General features: G+C 46.6%; 1 protein-coding gene, 1 long non-coding RNA gene and 5 other non-coding genes across 9 annotated transcripts; 2 read left to right on the forward strand and 5 right to left on the reverse strand.

The window, feature by feature from the left end:
• Positions 1 to 3,217: 3,217 nt before the first annotated feature.
• On the reverse strand, positions 3,218 to 3,290 carry TRNAM-CAU. The gene has a single exon. It is a non-coding gene; the product is annotated as a tRNA-Met (tRNA).
• Positions 3,291 to 6,920: 3,630 nt separating this feature from the next.
• TRNAM-CAU lies at positions 6,921 to 6,993 on the reverse strand. Its single transcript has one exon. It is a non-coding gene; the product is annotated as a tRNA-Met (tRNA).
• Positions 6,994 to 7,520: 527 nt separating this feature from the next.
• TRNAA-AGC lies at positions 7,521 to 7,593 on the reverse strand. Its single transcript has one exon. It is a non-coding gene; the product is annotated as a tRNA-Ala (tRNA).
• Positions 7,594 to 9,436: 1,843 nt separating this feature from the next.
• On the reverse strand, positions 9,437 to 9,509 carry TRNAA-AGC. The gene has a single exon. It is a non-coding gene; the product is annotated as a tRNA-Ala (tRNA).
• A 3,533-nt stretch (positions 9,510 to 13,042) lies between these two features.
• LOC123826669 (transmembrane protein 225B-like) lies at positions 13,043 to 18,445 on the reverse strand. 3 transcript variants are annotated; one of them, XR_006787110.1, is made up of 6 exons: positions 17,775 to 17,934; positions 16,172 to 16,303; positions 15,393 to 15,606; positions 14,920 to 14,953; positions 14,532 to 14,669; positions 13,043 to 14,142 (listed from the first exon to the last, which is right to left on the reverse strand). XR_006787110.1 is itself a non-coding variant. In XM_045850704.1 (6 exons), the coding sequence occupies exons 2-6, from the start codon at positions 16,214 to 16,216 to the stop codon at positions 14,000 to 14,002; spliced, it is 684 nt and encodes a 227-aa protein (XP_045706660.1). In that variant the 5' UTR covers positions 16,217 to 16,303; positions 18,411 to 18,445; the 3' UTR covers positions 13,043 to 13,999. The 3 variants fall into 3 exon arrangements, 2 of the variants coding, with proteins under 2 accessions (XP_045706660.1, XP_045706659.1); XM_045850704.1 differs by lacking the exon at positions 17,775 to 17,934 and adding an exon at positions 18,411 to 18,445 and having other exon boundaries at positions 14,920 to 15,063; XM_045850703.1 differs by having other exon boundaries at positions 14,920 to 15,063.
• Positions 18,140 to 23,177, forward strand: LOC123826670. The gene is made up of 3 exons (XR_006787111.1): positions 18,140 to 18,367; positions 21,309 to 21,370; positions 22,185 to 23,177. It is a non-coding gene; the product is annotated as an uncharacterized LOC123826670 (long non-coding RNA).
• Positions 22,731 to 22,812, forward strand: TRNAS-GCU. The gene has a single exon. It is a non-coding gene; the product is annotated as a tRNA-Ser (tRNA).
• Positions 23,178 to 23,253: the final 76 nt, after the last annotated feature.

Genomic DNA, 23,253 nt, shown 5'->3' on the forward strand with positions numbered 1-23,253 from the left:
TATCGGATTGTGCCCAAGAGAAGGACAGGGAGGTGCCGGAGCCTTGAGGCGATGCGTCGTGTCCTTGGAGTTAATCTAAACCAGAATGTTTGCCATGTCTCGGGATGTTCTGTACGTGACCTGGAGGGGTGTGTAAACTTTCTTGAACAAAGACTCTCTTCGTGTAGCAAGCATTCTATTTTTAGAACATTTCACTATATAATGACAAGAGTTTTCAATAAACTTGCCTTTTGCCACCAGAGCAACTGGTCGCTCTCTCTTTTCAGTCCGTCACTGCGCGTCTCGAACCCACTGCCTCGCTGGCCGCGGCAAAATGGTATGTATAAGCCATGACTAAGCCTCCCTTGGCAGAAGCAGAGCTTTAGATATGAATCCAGTTCCCTTTACCTGCTGCAAGTAAATAAAACTACGTAATGACAACCACGTCTCATTCTTGAATACAGCACCCTGAGCTGCACTCCCCACGTGCTCAGTAATGAGAGCACAGCAGAAGCAGTCACTGAAGGCGTGTCCAGCGAGAGGGATAACAGGCGGTAGGAGGGCTGGTGGTGGCCTTGTGTGGGCGGAGACCACTGCAGCGGAGGATGTGGCTGCTGCCCTATCAGGAGGTGTCCCAGTCTCCTATGGTTATGTTTCCGGGCTGGAGTCAACTAGTTTGAGTTGTAGCAGAAATGAGATTTCCTTCAGAGTGAAACATACACATATGCTTTCCATGCTCAGTTGTTACATGAAACAACGTTTTTAAAAAGCCCTCAGATATCAAAGGGAAAGGATGAGTACTAACACTCAGAGGTCAAAAGCCTGGGCTAGGTGACCAAGGATTTGGATTGTAAGCAAAACACTAGGTTTAGGGAGTGAGTGGTGGTGAGAGCATCACCGATTCTTCTACAGCCACATTCCAGGGTTAACTAATCCCAGGCTCTGCTGCTGGAATTCTTCCCCAGAGGAGAGGCAGCTTAGTTTCACGTTTGTTTTCAGTGAAAACTTCCAAGTAAAGCCAAAATACACTACCCATGGTCTTCTTAACATCTGAGATAATAGATTTTAGTAACTTTACTTTTGAGCATGTGGTATGTTCCAGGCACTTTTCTAGTCACTATTCATGCATTATCTCATTAACTTGTACCAGACATTCTATGAGATGTGTATTATCGTTTTTATCTTGGCAGAAACTGGTGCACAGAGACCCAGTGCCTTGTCCAAGGCCCCGTATTTAGTCACAGGAAGCTGAAATATGAACAGTCTGATATCAGGCCCCGTGCTTGCAAGCGCTACGTGTGCATGCGGCCTCCATTATGCTTTTGCGTTGCTGTCTAGCACCCTTTTATTTCAACTTGAAGGACTCCCTTTAGCATGTCTTGTCAGACAGTATAATGAACTCTTGGCTTTTGTTTATCTGACAAGGTCTTTATTTTTCCTTGATATGTGAAGAACAGTTTTTCCAGATTGAATATTCTTAGTTGGCTACTTCTTGCAGCACTTTGGATGTATCATCTCACTCCCTTTGGCCTGTAATGTTTCTGCTGAGAAATCCACTGATAACCTTATGAAACCTCCCTCATCATCATGAGTCACTTTTCTCTTGTTGCTTTCAAGGTTCTTGCTTGTCTTTGACTTTTGACAATTTAATTATAATGAGTCTTGATGTGGGTCGGGTTCATCCTACTTGAAGTCCTTTGAATATCCATTTTCTTCCTCAGTTTTGGTAAGCTTCATTTTATCAAATAAGCTCTCTGCCCCTTCCTCTCCATAATCTCCTTCTGAGACTCCTTAATATGTATTTTATTCTGTTGATGCTGTCTTAAGTCCCTTACACTTTTTTCTTTTTGTTTCTCTAACTTGATAATTTCAAATGTCTTCACATTCACTAGTTGTCTGTGTTCTCTTAGAGCTCATTGAGCTATTTAAAGATGATTATTTTGAATTACACCTGTTTCTTTATAGTAGGTGTCTGGATATTAATTTTTTTCCTTCATTGGGTCAGAGTTCCACGTTTCTTCATATGCCTTACTTTTTGCTGAAATTTGGGCATTTGAAAAAATTGCTTCTTCCTGTCTTTATAGATTGACTTTGACCTTCACCAGTCAGCCTGGCTGGAGGCTCCGAATACCTCTCAGAGGTGTGTCTTATCTGAACCTGTTCATGTATAATAATTTCCCAGAGAGGTGCTCAGGTACCCGCTCCCCCAACCCCCACAACAACAAAACCCCCTCCTCCCTCTGGCGTTTATCGCTGTTGCTGCAGGTTCTGTGGTGCAGCCGAGCTCTTTATTCTCAGCGGCCCCCCGGCATGAAAGTATGAGGGCTCCGCGTCAGCGCTGCTCGTCAGCGGAGACTGAACCCGGTTCCCCGGGCGGCGTCCCGCCGCCCCCCCCACGCCCCTCCCCGCCTCAATGGCTTATCCATTTCAATGTGGCTGTTCTTGGCTTTGCCCTGGCTTGGGATACTGCGACTTCACTGGTTCCTGGAGTTCTCATAAAGGATGCGGGGGCCCTATTTTGATGCTAAATTTGGGTTTCTGTCAGAGAACAGGGTCTGTGGCTTCCCATTCCGCTGCCTTCCTTGCCGACATCACTCGGCGCTAGCACAGCAGGGGAGAGGCTGAGGGGGAGGGTTTGGGGGACAGCTTGGTTCTCAACTGTCAATGAAGCTGTTTGTTCATTAAAAATCAGACTATTCCTCTGAAAGCTGAACGTGCGACCGCCACGCTCCCCACTCCCTTCACTGCCCAATGACTCCCCGCGGTAGACGCCTCCTCGTTTAGCTTACCCGTTTTCTCCTTTGCTTCCAAATGGGATGTAGTTCCAGGACGGAGGGACATTTTTACATTTTATTCACTCTCTAATCACTGCACCCAGAACAGCGCCTTAACGAGGTGTGTGCTCCAGCAATATTTGTTGGATGATGAAAAAAGTGAATGATTTCACCCTTGGTCCACCAGTTAGTGCGGCTGGGCACCCTTCAGAGCGCGAGGTCGGAAGTGCAAATTCCTGCCTCTTCCACCAGCGGGAGAGCAAGAGCCCAACAGGTGCCGCTGCTGGTTTCTGGTGTCTGCTGAGTTTCTTCCCCAGCCATTTGAACCGAAGCCCTGGGAAGCCCAAGAAAGTTCAAAAGTGCCTCCCCGGTGCGGGGCGTATGGCGTCAGTTGGAAACGGTTACGGGTGAACACTTGCAGGTTTTCCCTTGTGCCGCGCACGGGCGGGCTGTGACCAAAAACATGCCCTCTCTGAGGCTCGAACTCAGGACCTTCAGATTATGAGACTGACGCGCTGCCTACTGCGCTAAGAGGGCACCTTGATGCCGCTTTCTACGTAGCAAGTAAAATAGTAAAATTACGTTCCAAACGTCGTCGTGTCATCAGTTCCCAGATGTAACACAGCATAATAAAAGCTATTTGAAAAATCGCTCCGCAGGAGCCGGTGCTGCGCCCAAAGGACTCCACCGAGGCTCCGCGGAGTCCACTCCTTTCCCGTTTCTCCCAATGATAAGACCCTCTGGGCTGTGGGACCAGGACAACTGTGCTATTTTCTGCTGCTCTTGTGTTCCAGTGACGTGGTTTTTCCTACCCATATCGATCTCAGTCGATCTTTCGCCTCCCCTGGTCTCCTTGGTGAAAAAAATGTAGAAGGTGGCCAGTTAATATTAGTTCACTGACTGGCTGAGTGAATGAATAAATGAGCAAATAAATCGTCCTCAAAACTGTCTCCGGTCCGCATTTCTCTGTCTTACTCTATATCTTGTATAATAATCTTTAATCTCATATATAACAATATATTGGGTTTCTTATAGTCACCACATTTATTTTTAATACATTCTGACAATCTCTGATTTTTAATTGATGTGTTTAGATTATGTACACTTAATGTTATATTGATACATTTGCATATAGATTTACTAATTAATAACTTATTAATGGTTTGTTTCCTTTGCTTTTTAGTCTTCTCTGTTCCTCTTCCTATCTTCCCGGGCTTATTTCAACATTGTTATTAGGTAGTCTATGGATTACCATATACATACTTAACATTTCACAGTATACTTAGAATCAACACATTATTGTTCAAGTGGAATATAAAAGCCTCCCCACTGTTTAGTTCCTTTACTATAACCCCCTTATGTTATGTATATAATAGATACAATGAGAACTCCATCAGAAAATGTTATGATTTTCGCTTTCAATCATCAAACATACTTTAGAGAACTCCAAAAAGGAAGAATAGTCTATCATATTTACCCAGATATTTCCTATCTCTGCTATTGTTTCTCTATTCATAATATTCTAAGTTACCTTCTGGTTCATTTTCTTTGTCTCACCAGTATACTAACTCTTTTCTTGTCCTTCTTCTACTGCTAGCAAGGATGCTCTCAGTTTACCTTCAAATGAGAAAGTATTTCTTTCACCTCTATGTCTGAAGGATATTTTTTGCTATTCTTAGCATTTTGGGTTAACAGGTCTTTTCTTTGAGAATTTAATGAATGTCATGTCATTTTTGAAGGCCCAATTGTTTTCTGATGAGAAATCCACAGTGATTCAGGTAGCAACTTTCATTTTTCTCTTGCTGCTTTCAAGGATTTTTCCCCTTTTGTTGTCAATAGTTTAATTGTGATATATGTCTGGGTGTGGGTTTATTTGTGTTTATCCTACCTGAGATTTGCTGATCTTCTTGAATCTTATTTATGCCTTTTTCCAATTTTGGAAAGTTTTCAGCCATTGATAATTAAACACCCTCCACCCCCAATTCAAGGTCCTTTTTCTCTTTTCCAGTGCTGTGAATATAAGTCCTTTGTTATTTTCCTATTTGTCCCTGGGGCCTTGCCCCTCGTTTACAGTATACTTTTCTCTCCATCATTTACATTAGGTAGTTACCAGGATTTTCTCTCCATATTCACCTACTTCTTTTGTCATCTCCTTCAGCTATTGAGACAATCTAGTGAGGTGTTATTGTTTATAACTTTGGTAATACATTCAGTTCCGAAGTTTTGATTTGGATTGATGTCTGCCCATTACTTGCTAAGACTTTCTCTCTTTTTTAAATTTTTTTTTAAATTTTAATCATTGTTCAAATACAGTTTTCTCCTTTTTACTCCCAATCCAGTCCCCCCTCCCAGCTAAGACTTTCTAACATTCCATTCACTTCAAAGAGTTCTTGCCCCTAATTCTAGGAGCATTTGATAATTATTGCTTGAAAGTATTTATCAGACGATTCTAACAGCTGGGTCATCTCAGTACCAGTGTCTGTTAAATTCTTTTTTTTTGAGTGAATTAAGATTTTCTTTGTCCTTCATGTGCTGAATAATTTTGGATTACAACCTGACCATTTTTCTATTATAAGATTTTGTGTCTTGTTCAAACATTGTGAAGAATTTTCCAGTTTTGTTTTTGCCGGCCCTTAACAGCCTTGTGTTCAAGTTCCAAGTTCCAACCAACATTTTGTGTGGTGGTTTCAAAGTCCATTCCATGTTCAAAGCCTGTTTGAATGGATAGTATCTGGAGGTCTCTGGAGTGTGTGTACGCAACCCAGTGGCCAGTGTAGACCTGGGCGGGAGGCAGCACTTGCTCCATTTCTCAGTCTGTCATTTAGGGTCTGAGGCCCTTATTCACAGCTGGCAGGGCATCTAGGAGCTTTCAATAACTTCACGTGTTGCTTCCCCGCTGTCTGTCTCTGGCCACCTGGAAGAAGGCGGTGGGCGATTTCTCCTGGATTCTGGAAGGTAAAGGGCAGCACCTGTTTCCATCCCGTCTCGAACCAAGGATGTTTCGTGTGTTGGACGAGTATGATGACCACTGCACCACAAAACCCAGTCCGCATCTTATACCTGAATATGTTCTCTGTTCTTGCTAAGGTGTGTCATACAAAGGTTACATATCCACACTGCATGGGAGAACAGCAAACTACAAATTCTACAGGCAAGAGCCATATGGAGTAAGAGGCGGGATCACATCAGAATGAGGGATAACTCAGGAACGTTTCGTGTACAGAAGAGGAGTGAACACAGGGGGAAAGGAGCAGGCATGGATGTAGCGATTCCTGTGTTGACAAATATCCCTGTTCAGTTGGAGTGGGGTGTGTGTGAGTGTGCACATGTGTATGTAATAACATGGAGGAGGATAGTGATTGACAAGCCTGGACAACACATGCAGATATACTGGGCAGAGTGTTGTAGGGGCTGAACAACCTTTGGTAACACTCCAGGCAGACGGCTTATGTAATCACAATAACATTTTAGGAAAACCTTTACATTCTGAGTGTCAAAGAGGTTGGAAAAGGGGAAACTGGGATTGGAGAGAAAGGAAAAGGAGTTGTAAAGATATTAATGGGTTCAGGTTTATCCTGTTAGCTCCTGAGATGAGCTGTAGCATCAGCCTTTCCGCATCTGCAGTGCCCAGTGCACTGCATTGGAATACACCCTCCTATCCTCTAGAGTGGATGAAGAAGAAGGCGAATGAGAAGAAAGGTTCTGGAGAAGCTGTGGAGGAAGGATCCACAGTGTTGGTGAAGACGCTGGGTATAGATCACTGAGAGGGAAGGAAGAATCAATGACACTTAGAAGCCTTGAATGGAGGTGCAGACACAGAAGAGATTTTTGAATAAATGTCTGATTAATAGAAGAACAAATTCACTCATTTATAAATATTTGTTATTTAAAAAAGAAGAAAAGCTAATAAGGAGAAAAAACAGATGGTGAGACTGTACAATAGGTTAAAGGGAAAGCTCACATTTTTAATTACCAAAAAAAATCATTTTTGCATATCTGGGTTTGCTTCTTACAGCTACGTCACCTGAGAAAAAAGATTCAGGTCTTCTGGCTTTAGTTTCACCTGTTTTTTACTGAGAGCTGAGACCTAGTTTATCTCTGTGTTGTGATGGGTGGTGCAGCACAAGTATGCTTCCCTCAGTTTGGATGGAGTGTAACCAAAACACGTGCCCTCTCTGAGGCTCGAACTCAGGACCTTCAGATTATGAGACTGACGCGCTGCCTACTGCGCTAAGAGGGCGGGCGATTCCCAGGGAGCACATTGCAAGTGAAACAGCAAATACTGCTCTCCAAGAGCACCTTTATGTCAGTGTCAGTTTCCGGCTTTTAAAAAGCGCAATGGATCCTACTGGAAATTACTCCGTTTGAGCCAGTGTAGTTCCCTTTCGTTTTCCTCTGGCAGCGTTAGGACTTTTCTTTTCTTTAACCTTTAACAGTTTGTAATATGCCTGAATGTGGCTTTCTTTGGGTGTGCCCTGCTTAGGATTTGCTGAGCTTCTTGAATCTGGGTTACACGTTTCTCACTTCCCAGGACTGTGTCCAATTCAGGGCCAAGTTGCATGGTGAAAAATAGCAGCTTAGTATACTTGACCCTTGCGGGGTCAGAGCTCCTCCGGGAAAACACGAAGGGTCCCCTGTCGGCCATGCGCTCAGGCCAAAACTCGAAACACGGCCCAAGGGCTGCAGCGTGAGAACGTTCCGTATTTTTTCAATGGGGCAGAAGATTGGAGGGTGCCGCCTAGAGACCCGAGGCCGCAGCAGCAAAACTGGAGAATGTGGGCATCGATCCCACTACCTCTCGCATGCTAAGCGAGCGCTCTACCATTTGAGCTAATTCCCCGACCGTTGTGCGCTGTTTTCTCTTACTTTTTTCTTTTATAGCAGATGTGCAGGTCTGCCTTATGCTCTTTCGGGTAGCTCAGGACACAAGGGCTACTGGAACTGAGAGCGCATGCTCCCCAGGACGGCGGGGTCAGAGCGCAGTCACCTCCTCTGCTGGGGAAGGAGGACCCGCGGGGAGAAAGCCTCCGAGGGTCCACTGGCGCCGCCAGCACTTCACTTTTCACGTTTTCTGGGACGGAAGACCTCACGTCCCGACTGGACAGACCCGCCCAAAACAGCTAAGGCGGCACACACAGCTCTCGCAAGGTGATACATGTCCCTTAAAAAAAAAATTAAAAAGTGAGATTATCGCTTGCTCCTTGTAGATGGGTCTGCCTGGAAGGAGGCTGTGGGGCAACTTCTGGTAGGTTCTGGAGGTACAAACACAAACAAACAAACAAACAAACAAACAACTGTAACCTACCAGCTGTTTCCACCTGGTTTTGAAACAGGACCTCGCATGCGTGAGGCTGGTGGAAAAGCCTCTACACTACAGGACCCTCAAACTTGAGTCCTTTTTTGCTTATATCTAACATATGCATTGAGTCCTACTAGGTGTAACATGTAGAACTCGCACATCCACACCACATGAAAGTCAGCAAAACCCACAAAAGTGTTCCAGACAAAAATCATGGGGATTAAGATATCAAGATCACGTTAGAGTAAAGGAATAAGCATGGGTCTTGACGGAGCAGGTTAGGAAGGACGCACGCAGGGTGGGGGGTTCAGTCGTGGATGGAGAAATCCGTCCAGGAGGAAACGTACCTGTTTCACTGAATTGTGGGGTCTGAGACTGCATCTACGCCCGCCATAAAATACACGTGAAGGGAAGTAGTGATAGAAAGCCTTGGCCCTTGGGGATACGACCAGAAACACATTCTAGACACTTAAAACTCATGAAAACATTCTAGGCAGACAACTTATAGAATCAATTTTATATTTTACAAAAAAAGTCTTTAGTTTTGAATGCCAAACGACCTTGGAAATGGTAACTGAAATTGGAGAGAAAGGAAAATGAGTTATGAAGTGACTATTCACATTTATCCGGCCAGCCCCTGAAGCAAACAGCATGAGTCTTTCTCCAGCTCCTGCCTCCCCTGCACTGTCTGGCACAGAATATCTCCTGTGAACACTGCTGAGTGACAGAGGGACAGGTGACAGAGAGAAGAGAAAGGTTCTATCTAGACAGGCCGTGAAGAGAGAATCCACAGTGTTTGTCAAAGCATTGTGTGTGCCGATTCGAGAGAGAAGTCCTAAACAGCAGCAGGCATACACACCAGCAGAATAGAACAGAGACCAGAAATAGACCTCAGCATATTATTTTCTTCAGCATTTAAAAAATATTTTTCTATTTCTTTCTAGTGTCTGTGGTTTCTGCTAGGAAATCCCAAAACATACAAACTGTAGTTTCCCTTCCTTTATCCTCTAGAAGCTTTCAGGATTTCTTTTCTCCTTTCCTTTTTTCTTCTCTCTCTCTCTCTCTCCTCTCTCTCTCATTTTCAGATGTTTGATTGTGATATGCGTGGATGTGGCTTTCTTTGGGTTTCTGCTGCTTAACGTTTGCAGAGCTTCTTGAACCTAGTTGTACGTTGTTCACTTGCCAGCACAATGTCGAATTCAGGGCCAAGTTGCATGGAGAAAAATAGTAATTTAGTATACAGCACACTTGCGGGATCAGAGCTCCTGTGGGGAAACACACAACGAATTATAAATTGGTAGATCTGTATATACCGGCTTAGGGTCTTGTGTTGGCCATGACCACAGGTCAAAGCCCTAAAAACGGCCCAATGGGGCAGCAAAACTGGAGAATGTGGGCATCGATCCCACTACCTCTCGCATGCTAAGCGAGCGCTCTACCACTTGAGCTAATTCCCCGGCCGCCGCAAAGCCTTTTCTCTCGCAATTTTCTTCTATAGCAGACGCGCGGGTCCCCATTACTCACTCCGGTGGCCCAGGGCACAAGGACGCGGAACCCGGACCGAGAGCGCGCGCCCCGCGGGGCGGCTGTCTCAGAGCGCGGCGGTCTCCCTGGCGTCCGCTGGGGAAGGCGGGGAACCGAGTCACCATGAGAAGCTCTGGCGCCGCCAAACTGTCCTTGGGTCACTTGTGGACACAAGATCAGATGGCCCGGTCACCGCGTGAGGGTCTCATTGGTCGCGAGCTGCGTTTCCTCGCTCGTGGCGCTTTAAAGCCGATTGGATCCGCGCGCATCTGCGCGCGCCGCGCCCGCCCTGCGGAGCTTCTCTCCGGCGCGCGTGGGTCTGCGTGCGGACTCGGACCGCTGAGCCGTGGAGAGCATCCCGCAGGACCCGCGGGGCCAGCATTCTCCAACGGAGACTGTTTCATGCAAAATGGCTGGCGTCGAAGATATTCTCGATCGATTTGTAGGTCTTTTCTAGCCTCGCCCATCTTTCCTCAGCGCTTCTCAGGTGTGCGGTGATGGAGCAAGAGTTACAGTGCAGGTTTTGTGAGGACTCCTCACGGTAAAAGAGCTCCAGAAGGATCCTTTGATGGGCGTGAGTTACAAGACACCACCCCAGACCGTCTCCCCAGAAGAGAGAGACAACGGAAAGGCGACCTTGAGCCAGCCAGGAGTTGAGCCTGGCACCTGCTGCTACATGGTCGGGGTGCTGTCCACTGTGCCACTCGCCCTTCCCTCTGTACTGTGCTGCCAAACTGCTGATAAGTGGCCTTTATGAGGTGCTTGAATCTTGGTACCATCGAATTTCTGGATGTGGCTGACGTACACTTGGCCTCCTTCGGGTTTGTCTCCTGTTCAGTTTTCCCGCTGAGAGAACGTAAGCATTCACGGTCCTCCCTGAAGGCTCATTAGTTCCATATCTCGCCAGCCTCACGTCCTTGACCTCGTGGTGTGGGACCTGGAAGCCGCAAGTGATGAAGCTTGTAGGACTCGCTGTAGAAGAACAGAAGGAACCTGGGCATCAGGGACTGGCATGACAAATGGAATAAGAGAGACACCAACTTAATCCAGGTGTTCGTTCTTCCCCAGTTTGCATTTGTGCTGCGTTCGTTCCTGTGCTTCTAGGGTGCAGGGGCACCTCTCAGTGTGGCAGTCAGCACACTGTGTTGTAGGCAGCCGTGTGCTCAGCGGTCTTCCCCACTCAATTGCATATTCCTCGGGGGCAGCACCCTCGGTATCTACAGTAGCTAATTTTACATTAAAAGTCTGCGCGTGTGAATGACAAGCTGCCTTGGAAACATGCCGGTGGGCACCAGGAACGACGTGTGACCGGTACAGGGAGGTCCCAGGTCTGCAGTTCCATCCGCCACACATTCGCATGGAGGAGCAGTGGAGTGGGCGGTGGTATTCTCATATCTGAACACAGCTGTGAGGCTCACAGTGGCTGTTTATGGGCTCAGCGGCTGTGGCTGGGCCTGTGTCCTCAAGTCTCCAGCCTGTGACATCAAACAGCAGGACTGGACTGGACTGGGCTGGAGGCAGGACCTCAGGAGGCCTCTTAAGTGAGGAGCATGCTCTGTCTGCTGACACCAAAGAAAAGCCTCAGTGAAGCAAAGGCACACCAAACCCCTGTTCTTCAGGAGGATTTAGAACACAATGACACCACGCTCGTAAGACCTCCAGCCAAAGCTCCCTCTGCAGGAACAGGACGCTTTCAGCGATAGCTCCACAACAGTTGCAAGAACATGCAAGTGGCTTAAAGCGGCTTAGTTATCACACCGAGCAAGTGCAGGGTGTGGGGGGGGGGGGTAATGTTCCGTAATGCAGTGGCTCCATGATGTCACCAAGATCCAGATTTTATTTTGAATCTTTGCATTCGGTCATTCTCAACATACAGATTTCACACTCCAGCTGGTTCCTCTGCAGGACCTCAAACTCTCACAGTCCGGAGATAAAGTCCCGAAGAAAAACAAATAGGCCTTTTCTTGTATCCCTTGTTGAGGATACCTTCTGCTACATGCTCCCCTCACAACGGCTAGATCTGTATCACACACTCTCATCAAATCCTGTTACTACCAGGAGTGGGACCCAGTTGATGAGATGCATCGCCACTGTGCTCCTGGGGCTGAGGAGGAGGTCCAGCCCCTCCAAAGCCAGGGCGGCACACAGAAGGTTTGTGAATCGCATCATCTTCCTGTTGGAAAGGAGAAGTGGGAGCCGTGGTGTTAGTGGCTGCTGGCGTCGTGGGCAGGCGGTGTTAGCTGTGACACCTGGCTCCATCCCCATATTCGAAATAAAGTGAAATAAGTATTTTTAAGTATTTTTGAAAGCCAAGAACTCTCCCTGTTCCTTGCATTAACCTGCATTAGACCGTAGTCAGATTTCCAGACCTAACCATCCTAGAACTCATTTGATCTATTGCCTGCATTCAGTACCTGATATTAATTGTGCATGATTATGTGTTGACCTATAAGTCAGAATTGTAGGAGTTTGGCTGTGAATGATGCCATACATCACAGATCTTTATGACCACATAGTGAGATGACACTCCAGCCTCTGACTCCAGAGTCGGGGGCTGACACGTGCACCACAGTGCGGACCTGAAGCTCCACCCAAAACAGCTGCCTCCATGCACCTCTCCAGGACAGGGCAGGAGTCCTGTTCTTACTCTGGAAAGCAGTAATGTACGCTACCTCAATTTGTCCGTGAAATACACAACTCTCATTGGTTCCCAGGTTTACTTTTGCAGCTTTTTAAGTAACCATTGATTTTTAATTTATTTCATCGTCATAATCTCTTCACCTCCAGCATAACCATTGTTAACGCTTTCTGTCTTAACTTCTGCCCTCCATTTTTGCCGTTGATCACAGAGCAGAAACCTGATGTGGAAGGAAGGTGCAGGCTGCGAGACACCCAGGTGGAAGTCTCAACTCTACCCCTTATTGGACACATGAGTTTGGACGAATCAGTTTTGAGTCGCTCTGTCCCCTTATCTGGTAGACAGGGATGATACTCACTTTGCAGGTCTGTTGTGAGATTAAGGGACATAATGCAGGCAGAGTCCTGGCACATATTTAGGCTGCTGGTAAAGTGCGGCCGCTGTCAGCAGAATGTCCAGCTCCTTCCCAATCCCCTAAGGCTTTGCCTCAGTAACTCAGAGTACTCGTTAGATATCCATTTACAAGCAAAACGTGAAACCCTAAAAACGCAAAGGGAAATAAGGGCACAAGATTCAGGAGGGGCAGGACGTGCAGCACCACAGGTGCCGGCAGACTGAGGAGGGCACTGCCAGCGGGGAGAGGCGGCGCACAGGCGTGGAGGGGCTGCAGCGGCTCACTGACGGGCTCCGATGTGCTGGCTTAACTGTGTGTTTCTAGATCTGGTGGCCTCTCTCTTATCCTTCCAGCTCTATACATACGTCTCATGCTTTTTTCACATGTATGGCATGAATCACAATAAAAAATATTAAAACATTTGGAAAAGTAGGTGGTGTCAACTTGTAAAGAACTTTATTTATCAAGACAAGGAATTGATCCTGAAGAAAAGAACAGGGCAAGTGGATTTTTAAGGGGAGCGTTCTCAGCTCTGCGTCCCAAGCAGTTGGGGTCGGCATCATGGCAGAGGCAGGCTGCAGTGGAGAGGAGCCGCACTGAGAAGCCCCCTAGTCTGGCAGCGGTGACAAGGGCCTGGCTGGCCCGTGGGTGTGAGGAGGGCTCCGACAGGGGAGCAGAGGTCTGCCTGACATGGAAGGGGCAGGCTTTGATGGCTCTTGAGAGTGATGAGGAGAGGAATTTAGAATAGCGCGTGCATTTCTGGAGCAGGAAATTCCACTCGCCTTCACTGAACAGTAAAGGAACAGTACCCTGAGGAAGGAGCTCTGGGTCAGCACCCCCCGCCCAGTATCTTGTGTAGCCCCCAGTCTATCAAAATGTCCTGTGAGTCCACGGACGACGCCTGTGCTTGTCCAGTAGGGTCACCCTTTGTTATAGTTTAAGGTAGTTGGGATGAGGGGTTGGCACCTGATATGACAGGGAAAAGATTCCACTCATAAAGTTATCAGAGGGCAGAGAATTTGCATCAAAACTCAGCCTCCACAGACAGAGAAAGAGCTTTGTTACTGTTAGAAAATGACTTCCAGGTTACAAGATACACGTGAGAGGGTGGGGTGGGCCTTGGTCATCATGTTCAAGGTGAGGAGATTTGCATTCCAAGTTCCCAAGACTCAAAACAGACTCATTGCTCCCCACCCCCAACTACTTCCTGTCTCTTGTGAAAACCCAAGTTCCTGGAACCCTAATCCTCATGTGAACAATGGTGAGGGACAGGCCAACCCTTCCCCAGTCTTACACGGTAAGTAAACAGGAGAACATGTGTAGCTGTGAAGTCTTGAGTTACAGGCTGGACATGCGTTCCTGCTGTTAGCCTCCTCTCCGCTGAGGTTCGGCTAGCTGTCGCCCCCTGGCTTCCCCTCTGCGACTGTCACTGGGCTCCCACTGGCCCCGGCTGTCTGGCCGGGTTTCACTTGGATTGGCTGCGGCAGCACACACTGAAGCCAACAGTGGTGGGAGCTGAAGAAGCAGAGGATTCCTGAGGACAAAACGATGACGCTGAAGATGAAACTGACTCAACGCTTGATGTTTGGTAAGAAATTCATGGTTTCTAAACAGGCTGAGCACGTGAGTGTGGAGTCACCCCTTTTCTCTGCCCCACTCACCCTTTTCCCTACGACAGCCTGTTCTACAAATTCTCAGACGTGCTTCTTACCGAATGTGCAGGAGAAATGCATTCTACTTTCCTATGAAGGCAAAATTCTAACACAGAGTAGGAGGAGCTGTGACAAGCCAATGAGGTGTCTTTGTACCAAACCCATCCCCAGAAATGAACAGTGCTCCATGGACATGGTTGAAACCCATGGGCGAGGTTGTTCTGGATTCAGGACCTACCCCAAGAACTCACCCAGCCCCCAGAACACTCACCAGATAAGAAGAACAGTGTGATGCTGAATGATAGGATGAAAGACGGGTAGAGAAAGGTGATTGTCGCTTCCTTGAATACGTCAGTTACTTTCAAAATATGCAGAGAGTGCAGCAGTAGTGCAAGGAACACACAGACACCTGTCACTCAGGGAAAAAAGTAGGCGGGCAAAGACCAGTCTGGTTAGTTTAGTGTATAGCCTCTGGGCTAATTCCCAAGAACTTAAGTTGTCATTTCAGTTCTTCTACTCTGTTTCTTTCTCTTGTCATTGCTTTATTGTTCACCTTAGCAGTGCTTGAACAGTTTGTAAGGAGAAACTGTGTCCAATGGAATGTCACCCTAGCCCAGAACCAGGACAATGGAGGGAAACCTCTTCCTCCCATTGCTTACCTATGATGAAGAAGGTGATCGTGAAGACAAAGTACTGTTTCCAGGTATCAGGAAGGGAATGAGGGAAGGCCAGGAGTATGATGTTCAGGAAGAAGGAGAGAACAAGGGCGCTGATCATGAAAATTCGACCAAATATGAAGCAGTCTGAATTGGGGAGGGAGAGGGGAGAAAGGCCAGCAGCTCCCTCTAGGGCCCCTCCTTCCCGGGTCTGAGTCCACAGAATACTAAGGAAGCAGTGTGGAGGCTGCATGGAAGGAACCAGCGGTAGGGCACCAAAAGGCCTAGGACAGCGATTCTAGTGGGACTGGTAACCCTAGAGCAGCCTGATCCCCTGGCTCATCCTGAAATGAGCCAGTGTTACTGAGGGGAGTATAACTGCTTGGTCCATGCAAGCTGGGGCAGAAAAGGAGGCCAGCAATTCTCAGAAGGGGCCGGGTTGGAGCAGGGCCCTCCCTTTCCAGGCCAGAACTTACTTGATTTGGATGGAGGAACCCAACACGTGACCTCGCCACTGCAGATTGCGAAGAGAGCACTGAAGAGGGCTTGGGAAGGGCCCGGGATTTCTATCTTCACCCAGGTGGGCAGGCTGAAGGCCCACCACAAAAGGGCAGAACCCGTGAAGGCGCAGGTGAGGATGACAATGCGATATGGTCTAGTTATCCCACACTTCATACAAAAGGGTGCTGACTAGAAAAAAGGGGACATGGTAAATGTGTTACTTTCCCCCTCTTCCTTTGGGACTTCTCCCCATTCCTAGACACCCACCCACATAAGCCCAATCCTCTTGTCTTTTCTCATACTCAGCTCGCAGGCTCTCCCTCCTCATCCCCTAACCAAATACCCTTCAGTCCACAGGCTGACCTGGGCCCCTTACCCCCCAGGATGGAGACCTTTCCCTTTGGTCTTTGCATCTTGTCTGAAACACTACTCACATACTCACACACAATCATCCACGGCCTACATGGTTCCTACGCTTTCCCCCTTGTCCTGTCCCACCACCTAGATTAGACGCCCCTAGGAGACAAGAGCCCCGACTCCTTCATCTCCTGCCGCATTTAGCACAGTCTTTACACGTGGGAGGAGCTCAGTGAATACCTGTTAACAGAAAGGCGGAAAATCATAGCACATTCCAAGTACATTCCTTGGTGAAGACAAGAGAAGTAAGATTTTGGACATGCTTGCAGCCTCCGCACACCTCCTCCTCATCCTTCCCCTCAAACCCCTCCTCCTGCTGTTCTTGATCCCAGCTAACCTTGTGTCTTATTTCTTTTTTGATCCTATCTGTTTCAGCGTCCATCTTCTGATCCCCTGTTTTCTGTAGTGCCTTCTTACATGGAGGCCCATCCTGGCCTTCTCTTCAACAGTAGAATGTTGCGGTCCCTTCCTGTTCCATTGGCAGGAACATTTAGTGACATCATAAGTATGTGAACTCTGCCTCCCAACAAAAATGTGAGGTCCCACCCTGTTGCCCATTTTTACAAACGTGTCATGTCCCAGCCCCTTCACCCAGCAATGCCTTTGTTTTCCCTGGCACATGTGTGCTTCAAAAGTTATGGCTTGTGTCCTTAGCTCTAACTTCTAACACCAAACGCAGAAGTGCTGTACTCCTGTACGAGACCGAAGGACACTTGACAGAGAACACAGGATAACCACAGAACTGGGAAGACCAGTTCTGTGTTAAGGGTACAGTGGGGCATACCACACCCTTCACATCCTTGACCAGAGTGATGTTAAGTCATGTAATGCCTTTTTACCCCAATCTTGCACACTGGTTGGCCAATGGTGAATGCTCTGCATATTTGTTGATGAAGGAATTAATGAATAAATGCATAAATATAATGAGAAAGCCCTGACTGAGTGCTGGCCTGCTACCCTAACGGTTGACACTTCAATTCCCAGTCAGGGCACATGCCTGGGTTGTGGACCAGATCCCCAGCAGAGGGCCTGTGAAAGGCAACCGATTGATGTATGTCTCACACATCAGTAATTCTCTCCCTCTCATTCTCCTTCCCTTCCTCTCTAAAAATGGATTTTTAAAAATTCTTTTTTAAAAATGAGACAAAAAAGCAGCAGGTTGCTAAGAATCTGTTTAGAAGTTTCTTAAATGTAAACTGGGAATGTTGAATTTTGTCTATTCTACTCACTAATGTATTCTGACCACCTACAATATTGTCTGACATAATGCAGGTGTTACATAAATATTTGTGGAATGAATGATCCAGAAACAAAAGGCTCATCCTTGGAACAAAGTGCTGGCCTATCTCACACTTTCCTTCAACTGACCATTTGTGTTGGGTATATACTATTTCCAGGATTGACTGGGGTGTTGGAGTGGGCAACAGTAATGCATTGCCAGCGTTACGTGTTTATGTGTTGATTGGTTGTGCTATTGAAAGCGGATAGCATGGTAATGCCATTGGCCAGAGAGAGAAGAAATATTTATGGCAGGAAATCAGAGGTAACTCAATGAGGGAAAGCTTGCTTTTAAAAAAAGATTTTATTTATTTTTAGATACAGAGGAAAGGAAGGGATAAAGAGAGGGAGAGAAATGTCTGATGAATGAGAGAAACGCCAACCGGTTGCCACTTGCACACACCTCAACCAGGGACTGAACCCGTAACCCAGGCATGTGCCCTGATGGGGAATCAAACCAGCAACCTTTCACTTTGTGGTACCATGCCCAACCAACTAAGCCACAACAGTCAGGGCTAAAGATTACTTTTTACAATCGCGTGCACGTGGAAACCCAGCCAGGAGACTTAGGAAGAGTAGAAATTTCAAGGCAATATGTTTAAGGCTCAAGGTTGGTGAGCGGGGCTGACCCCTCGCCCGAGCCCCGAGAACAGACACGCGACCTTGTCCCTCTTCCCGGTCCTCGGGGAATTCGGCGCCTCCTGCCGTTGGGGAAAGGACTGGGGAGGTCCCGTCCATTCTACCCTTTATCCCCTTTGTCGCTCAGTCTCCAGCAGTACTTCGTCGCGGGTCCAGGGTCACACGTCGCAACCAGAGCCCCTGACAGCGCAGACACTTCAACTTCCGGGGGCGGGGGGCGGGGGGCGGGGGGCGGCCGGCAGTCTAGCCGGCTGGTGCGCGAGTGAGTCGCCCACTTCCGATCCCCCCGGCGCTAGAGCCCGTGACGACAGGGTTCCGGGGCCCCGCCGCTCCGCCCCAAGGGGGTCTTCCGGTCGCCCTGGAAGTGCCCACCCTTTCCCGCGCGCACAGCGTCCACTGTACATGCAGGAGGAGTGGCCGGTGGGGTCCGCGGCTGGACCCAGCCCGCCTTCAGGCGGGAGACGCAGCCCCGGGGCTCCGGGATGGCCGGGACACTGGCACCAATGCCACCCGCGCCGACGCCGGACTTTCCTGCGTGGCCCGAGTAACGAGTGACCGGAAGAGGGGGCGAGCGCTCCAGTGGCGCAGTCGGTCTGCGCGCGGTATTTATACGGCAGTAAGTGTGCAAATAATGTCGAGATCAGGAGTTCGAGTCTCACCTGCAGCATCTTTTTCCCACCGGCGAGCGCATCCGTCCCCCGGTGCTTGCCTGTGTACTCATAGAGTTTCTGAAGAATTGTTCTACTTCCTCTTTAAATGTGTATTTCATTAGTAGGACTACCTGGGCTGAGCTTTTCTTTTTGAAAAATTAACTACCGACTTTAAAAAATTTATTGTATGTATTTTTTCTTGTGTTCATTTCCATAATTTACATCTTCTGGGAAATTTTTCATCTAAGTTGTCTAATTTGTTAGCATGACGTCCATAGTACTCCTCTATGATGTTTTCAATTTCCGCAAGATCAGTAATGATTTTCTGTTTCCTTCCTGATTTTTCATCTTCTCTTTTTTCTTGTTCAGTCTAGCTAAAGTTTTGTTCATGTTCCTGGCTTTTCAAAAGACCTATCTCTTCATTTCATTGGCTTTCTTTATTGTTTTTCTGTTTTCCATTTCATTGATTCTACTTTAATCTTTATTCCTTTCTTGTACTGGGTTTCGGTTTAGTTCGCTTATCTTTTTCTAGTTTTTAAGATAAAAGTTTAGGTTATTCGTTTAAGGTCTTTCTTCTCTAATACAGGTGTTTAAAGATATAGGTTTCCGTGTAAGTACTGCTTTAATGAAATGCCATAGTTTTGATGTATTATGGGGTTTTTTTTACTCAGTTAAAAATACCTTTAAAAGAAAAAAACAAAATATTTATTTAAATTTTTCTTCAAATTTCTTTTATATGAGTACCCATGTATTGCTAATTCTTTCCATTTCCTTCATTATTGACTTCTAATTTGATTTTATTATGATCAGATTATGATCATATTTTTGTATTTTAATCTCCTTATTTTTATCAAGACTTTTAAATAATATGTAGTCTATCCTAGAGAACAATACATGTATTCTTGAAAAGAATTTGTATTCTGCTGTTACATCTTTTCCACTGGAATGGGTGGAATGTTCTATAGATGTCAGGTCAAGTTGGTTGATGTTGTTCAAGTCTTCTTTATATTTGCTGGTTTTCTATCTCATTGTTGTATTATTTATTGACAGTGGTGTACTGAAGTCTCTACTTATTACTGTTGAATTGCCTATTTCTTCTTTTAATCTCTAAATGTTTGCTTTGTGTATTTTCGGGCTCTGTGGTTAGCTGCATATATTATAATCGTTAGATTTTCCTAATGAACTTTTTGTTCTTATAAAAATGCCCTTCTAAACCTTTAGTTGTGGGTTTGGTTTTTTGGGGGTCTTATAATCTATTTTGTCTGATACTCATAGCCATCCATGTTTCTAGTGGTTATTATGCCTTGAAAGGTGTATTTCCCATTATTTTATTCTTACCGTATTTGTGCCTTGGAATGTGCAGTGTATCTCTGGCAGACGCGTGAAAAGATGCTCAAGGTTACTAATCAACAGAGAAATTCAAAATAAAACCACAATGAAATATCACCTCACACTTGTCAGAATTACTATCACCAATAAGTCAACAAACAAGTGTTGAGGATGCGGAGAAAAGGAATCCCTTGTGCACTGTTGGTAGGAATGTAAATTGGTGCAGCCACTGTGGAAAAAGAATATGAGGTTCCTCAAAAAATTAAAACTGGAGCTGCCTTGTGACCCAGATATTCCACTTCTGACTATATATTCAGAGAAGTTCCCAACACTAATTTAAAAGAATATATGCACCCCTATTTTTATTGCAGTGTTATTTATAATAGCCAAGCTATAGAACAACCCAAGTGCCTATCAATAGATGAGTGGGTAAAAAGTACCTATGTGATACATATGTGAATAAGGGAATATTACTCAGCCATAAAAAGTGAAATCTTACCATTTGTGGCACCATGGATGGACCTGACGGATATTATGCTAAGTGAAATAAGTCAGATAAAGACAAATACCATCTGATTTTTCTTATATGTGGAATCTAAAGAGAAAAACAAAATAGAAACAGACTCATAGTACAGAGAACAAATGGATAATTGTCAAGAGGGGAGGAAGGTTGGGAAAAGGTGAAGAGATTAAGAACTACAAATTGGTAGTCACAAAATTACATCCCCTTTAGGGATGTAAAGTACACATAGGGAATATAGTCAATAATATTGTAATAACTATATATTGTGCCCAGTGGACACTTGAAATATCAGGGCAATCACTATGCTGTACACCTGAAACTAATACAACATAATATTGAATATAAACTATAATTTTAAAATAATTTTTTAAAAGAAAACCCCTCCTCATTTTTAAATTCATTTTCTTGGTGATTGAACAAACATGCAGTTTTTAAAAATGCCATCCATAAATCATGGAGTCTCATCTGGGTCGGTGAACTCTCTGCCTAATCTTGACTAGGTTATTTAATAAAAACACAATCAGGATATTTGAGAGGTGGATGGCAGGTTGTGAGTGGAAGGCGCTCACTGGCCAGTTCCTCACTCACTTTCTGCAGCAGGATGACTCTTACCCAGGTACTTGGCATTCTAGGACCAGAAGAGTGCTTCCACCTGTCTGGAGAGCCACTCACCGAGAACTTCCTGAGCACTGGCTCTGTGCGAGGAACAACATCCTCTCATCCTCAGAAAAATAACAGCAGCAGCTACTACTCACTCAAAAGTTGTTAGGTAACTCTTGAAAGGTCTGGCCTTTGCTCTAAAGGATTTACATGCATTAACTCACTTAATGATAATTAAATGTAATCATAATTGTAGTATTGCAATGTCTATTTTCATGTGAGGAGACTTCAAAGGGAGTTGTAGTCACAGATTTCAGGGATTTCTCAGCCAAAAGAGGGAGGAAAACTAACACGTGGAGGCCTTCATGTCAGGAGTGAGCACCTGCCTTCCCCTGAGACTCCACTAGAGGAATTGTTTGATTATGTCATGGATTTTATGTCTTCTTTTATGTCAGGGCTCATTTAAAGAAGATACTGCTTCCTCCATTTAAATGTGTCCAGAATCCAGATATAGAAGGTATTTGACCCTATAGTGGATGCTTAACTGTTATAGTGGAATGATTAACTATCATGAGGCAATTAGAAGACTGGAGGGAAAGCACATTCTGCTCAGCTTCACAAAGAGGGAGATGCTTGAGCTAGGGTTGGGCAGATCCAACGTCTTTCTCCCAGGATTGAGTGTTGCAGTTGTGAAAAGGGGGTGGCGTTAGGACAGCGGGGACAGGTTGCAGGTATAGGCAGTGGCTCTCACAGGGTTTCCTACAGCTGGGTTAAGTGCAGGTAACCATTCAGAGTTCTCCGGAGCGGGGAGGAGACTGCCCCTCTTCCTGTTCTCTATGAGGGCTCGAGAGGCCGCATCACACAGGAAGTGGCTGCCGCTTTGCACTGGGGAGGGCCTGACACCTTCACCCCTAGGCTTGCAGGTATCTGGACAGCGACTAGGGCCTCTCATCCAGGAGCGGCATCACCTGGAACCTGATGGAGGACAAGTCAGACAGCTGAGGTTTGTGGTGAGAGGAGACGATGATTCGGGCAGGTGGACCGGCCTGAATGAGGACTTGATGTCCTAGGAAGGACTAGATACAACTGCGTGTAGACATCTAGTATGTGATAAAAGCAGTATTTCCGATCATTGAAGAAAGGGCTTTAACAAAGGTTTTGGAATCAATTACATAGTTATTTTGAAAAAGATAAAATGAGATCCATCCCTCACACCATACACAAGAATTAACGCGGTGCTATAGATATATCTTTGGGGGCTCCGCCCTCCCTGTTGCCTCCAGAAAACACACTCTTCAAGATTCACCTTAAAGGTTACCTTCTTGTTCCAGGCATTTATGACTCAGCCTGATTAATCAGAGTTAATCCCGACTCCTCTTCCGTGGGAAAATGGAAGGGAAGCTGGGCAACCCTTCCCCTGGGTACCACCCAAGAAGCGCCCAAGTATTCAGAACTCACGGGCCCTCGGACGCAGGCGACCCGGGACGCAAGCCCACCAGGGAAGGATCCCTCCGTGCGCCCCCTGGAGCATCGAGAGGCTTTGCCCCGCGGACCCTGGCGCCAGGTTTCCAAACGGGTTTACTCACCGTGCGTCAGGAGTCGGGATGCTCCGGGTGCCCGAGGCCGCGGAGGGGAGTCTGAACCTCCGTTGCCCGCCAGGGGGAACCAGAACGCCGGGAAAGAGCGAAGGCCAGGCACAGGTGATTCCATTGCGTCCCGGCCGCTTCCCTTCTGGTTTCTGTCCATTATGTGGGGGAAAAGATGTAGTCCCCACACACCTATGTCCCGGGACAGGTCCCAACATCTCCCTCCGAGCATCCTGTGGGTTCCCAGGAATGAATTCAAGAATAGCATGCTCGAAGGCTCAGGGCCACGGGGACGAGGTGGCCGAGTGGTTAAGGCGATGGACTGCTAATCCATTGTGCTCTGCACGCGTGGGTTCGAATCCCACCCTCGTCGAGGGCGTGGGCTTTTGGTGTGTCAACCTCCAGTGTCCCTTCCGAGTGTTTGCCCTGGAGAAGGCTGACCCTTCCCGGGTCACTACGATGTGTGCATTTTCCTGCTTCCTACCTCTGTGATGATTCCCGCATCTCCTTGGCCCTACACCCCCAGGCCCACTGTCCTTGTACAAAGGATAATAATACATCTCTGAAAGACCAGAAGTAACCCACTTTCCCCCTCTTTTAAAGGGAAAAGCACTCTCCAGGAAGCACAGGTGTGTGGTAGCAGTCTTGCACCTTGTTTGCTCTCACTGTTTTGTCATCTTCCTTTCCTCCTTTATTCTGAGTGCACAAAAGAACCTGGAAAACTGTCATTCCCTGAAGTATTTTCTCGGTCTGCTGGAACCTTGCTTCCAGACATGTCTTCTGTTTAGCTGAAATAAACTCTTACAAAGTTTTC

This window comes from Phyllostomus hastatus, unplaced genomic scaffold (genome assembly GCF_019186645.2).
Source record: "Phyllostomus hastatus isolate PE091 unplaced genomic scaffold, TTU_PhHast_1.1 phas_contig_840, whole genome shotgun sequence".
In the NCBI taxonomy this organism is placed as follows: domain Eukaryota; kingdom Metazoa; phylum Chordata; class Mammalia; order Chiroptera; family Phyllostomidae; genus Phyllostomus; species Phyllostomus hastatus.

What these genes read in the sequence shown, in the direction of transcription:
- LOC123826669 (XM_045850704.1), bottom strand. Translation starts at nt 16,216, where the DNA reads ATGGACGCTGAAACAGATAGGATCAAAAAAGAAATAAGACACAAG. An exon ending in GGTTCCTCCATCCAAATCAA is followed by an intron (nt 15,064 to 15,392) that starts GTAAGTTCTGGC and finishes TCCCCAATTCAG; the next exon opens with ACTGCTTCATATTTGGTCGA. An exon ending in GATCACCTTCTTCATCATAG is followed by an intron (nt 14,670 to 14,919) that starts GTAAGCAATGGG and finishes CCTGAGTGACAG; the next exon opens with GTGTCTGTGTGTTCCTTGCA.